General features: G+C 35.0%; 1 protein-coding gene across 1 annotated transcript in view; it reads right to left on the bottom strand.

Annotated features, from left to right (window-relative positions):
* Window positions 1–2,559, bottom strand: part of LOC101561014 (cytochrome P450 3A5-like) — a gene marked incomplete at its 3' end in the record, with an annotated part of 46,889 nt that extends 44,330 nt beyond the window's left edge. Inside the window, exon 1 of the mRNA XM_004648701.1 lies at window positions 2,416–2,559. Within this exon, the coding sequence (XP_004648758.1) occupies window positions 2,416–2,559 (144 nt within the window). The remainder of the gene's footprint in view (window positions 1–2,415) is intronic.
* Window position 2,560: the final 1 nt, after the last annotated feature.

Below are 2,560 nucleotides of genomic sequence, written 5' to 3' on the forward strand. Positions count from 1 at the left end.
CTCTCTCTCTCTCTCTCTCTCTCTCTCTCTCTCTCTCTCAAATAAATAAAAAAAAATTTAAAACAAAAATGGTGATACAAATGAAAGCCCATTTCGTATGTGTATATTCAAAATAGTTAGGATAGATATACAGCCACATTCTCTTAATTCAATGAATAGAAAGATTTGTTCTAGTATGTTTTTGGAGAGAATATTATGTGTGCATCTTGTACAATGAATAACCACTAAGACAACTGTATGCAATGTGTTAATTATGGAAACTGTCGTACTAATCAGATTTGAAACTGTCTTGTTGCTATTTGTTTCTCAATAAAAACATGGAAAAAAGAAAAAAACATAAGAACAAATAACCTTAACACAGCTCTTACACAACTTTTTTTTTCATTCATTATATAGTACAACAACCCAGTGGAAGAGGCATAATTACTATTTCCCCAATTAGAGTAAAGAAAAGTGATACACGAAAATATAAATATTTTATCAATTACCATCACACATGGCAGAACAATGAGCAACTTTGTGCTTTCTGGATCCATATTACATTAGCTACTGGAAAGAAAGAGAAGGATATCCAGAGTTTCATATTTAAATGTTCACTTCTCTTTTTCAGCATGGCATTCGAACTGAATGTGTGGGCAAGAAATATGGAGACTCCCTTTGAAATCCTGTGAATTGCTTTATGAGTAGATGTCAAGATTCAGTCAGCCCTTGAGAAGCAGTGGAGCAAAGCACATGTACTTAGCTATTTAGAGTGTAAAGCCATGGGTTTCCATGATGAATAATCAGCTGGGTCATATGAGAAAAGCACTCAAGCCAGACACTCTGATAACTGGTGGTGCCGTTCATTGGAATATCGTAAAGATACCTTAAATTGGCTTTCCTCCCTTCACCTATTCTTTCCAACTTCTTAGCTCTTCCTTTTCAAATCATCATTTAACTTGTTATCCTTTAAATTTAGATTTATTAGGTAGAGAAGTGTCCGAGTTCAGTTTTGGATCTGTTGAATTCCAGATGGCAATTAAATTTCCAAAAAGAGAAGAGGTTAGATAGGATACAGGGATTTGTAGCTTAAAGAAGATAAATGAGTTGTAGAGGATACTGGAGAATAAAAGTGCATATATGGTAATTTAACCCACAGACATTAATGAAATCACCTAGGAACGTGAGATGATAGGAAAAACAGACTAGAATTGAACCTTGGTGCTCAATAATCCAGTGTGAAAAGTTAAGACAAAATGTTGAATTCCACTAGTAGCAGCTTCTACTTTATCAGAATTTTTTTTACTTCCTGAATGAGAGTGGAGAAGAGTATTGAGAGCAAAGCACGTGGTAAGCAGGTTTCCCAAACAGATGGAGTGGGGCTTCTCACTGTGCATTTTCCCTTTCTTTCCATTCTTATGAATAATATCCTTGGGAGAAGGAATCGAAGGTTAACTAGTTAATATCTAGTGATTCTTAGGCCAATGACAGAATGACAATTACGTGAGGTTTGATAAAATACTTCAAATGGTAAAACATCCAGATATGCATACACAAAAGATACGGCATTGCATGAATGGCCTAATTTTAAATCTCATCTTACTCATTAGCACTGGGTGGCTGTACAAGTTGACATCTTTGTCACTCAGCCATAGCATGTGTGAAATGAGATGGTGACACCTTCTATCTTAGCTATGCATGCATGAATGAAGTAATGTTTGTTAAGTGTTCAATAATCAAAAAAATAACTAATATGAAGACTACACAATGTATAAGTTATTGTAACTGTACTACTATCCCGTTTCGAACTGTCACGTTGCTGTTTGTTTCTGAATAAAATTAATAACAAAATAAGTAAATAAAAATTAAAAAAGAAAAGCCAGGTTTAAAATCAAGAGTTAATCTAAGAACATTTTGCAGGTTCAGACAAAAATTAAATATTTGCAAATTTTCCTATGTGGAAAACTTGTACTATTTGACAATTTGGAACTCTAGGACAATTCAGTAGGTAGAAAATGAACCCATGAACACTGGGATGAATTTGAGAAGCTGAATCTGTGGTACAGAATGTTTGCGAATTACTCCAAGGCAACCCTTGGGTGCATTTATCTAAATGCTGATAAATTACAACTGAGCCTCCAAGGAGTATGCACTGGGAAAAAAGAAAAGTCCTTCAATGTTTATGTCACATGAATTCCAGACCTTGAGTACTTCTTCCTGAGTACGTAGAAAATTTTTCTCTGCTATTGAGGCAAACTCAGACTCCACAGATTTCAACACACAGTCTCAGGGAAAACCTACTGTGCCTGCCAGTGGAATCCACAATTTCTATAGAAGACAAAAACTTCAGAATTTTCTTCCAAGCACCATTGTTATCCATGAATATAGACTAGTGTTTGAAAATAGAATAAAAGAAATTTCACAAGTGCAACTCACCTTGGAATAGGACAGAAGATTCCCCAAAAAAGGCAGAGGTTTTGGACCAGGAATTCCCAAATTCTTAAAACGTCCATGTGTGTGTGTCCCATATCTGAAAATGAAACAGAAACCCACATCTTGAGTTAGAAACTTTATATACATG

The sequence above is a fragment of the Octodon degus genome, unplaced genomic scaffold (genome assembly GCF_000260255.1).
Source record: "Octodon degus isolate 3935 unplaced genomic scaffold, OctDeg1.0 scaffold00603, whole genome shotgun sequence".
Classification (NCBI taxonomy): domain Eukaryota; kingdom Metazoa; phylum Chordata; class Mammalia; order Rodentia; family Octodontidae; genus Octodon; species Octodon degus.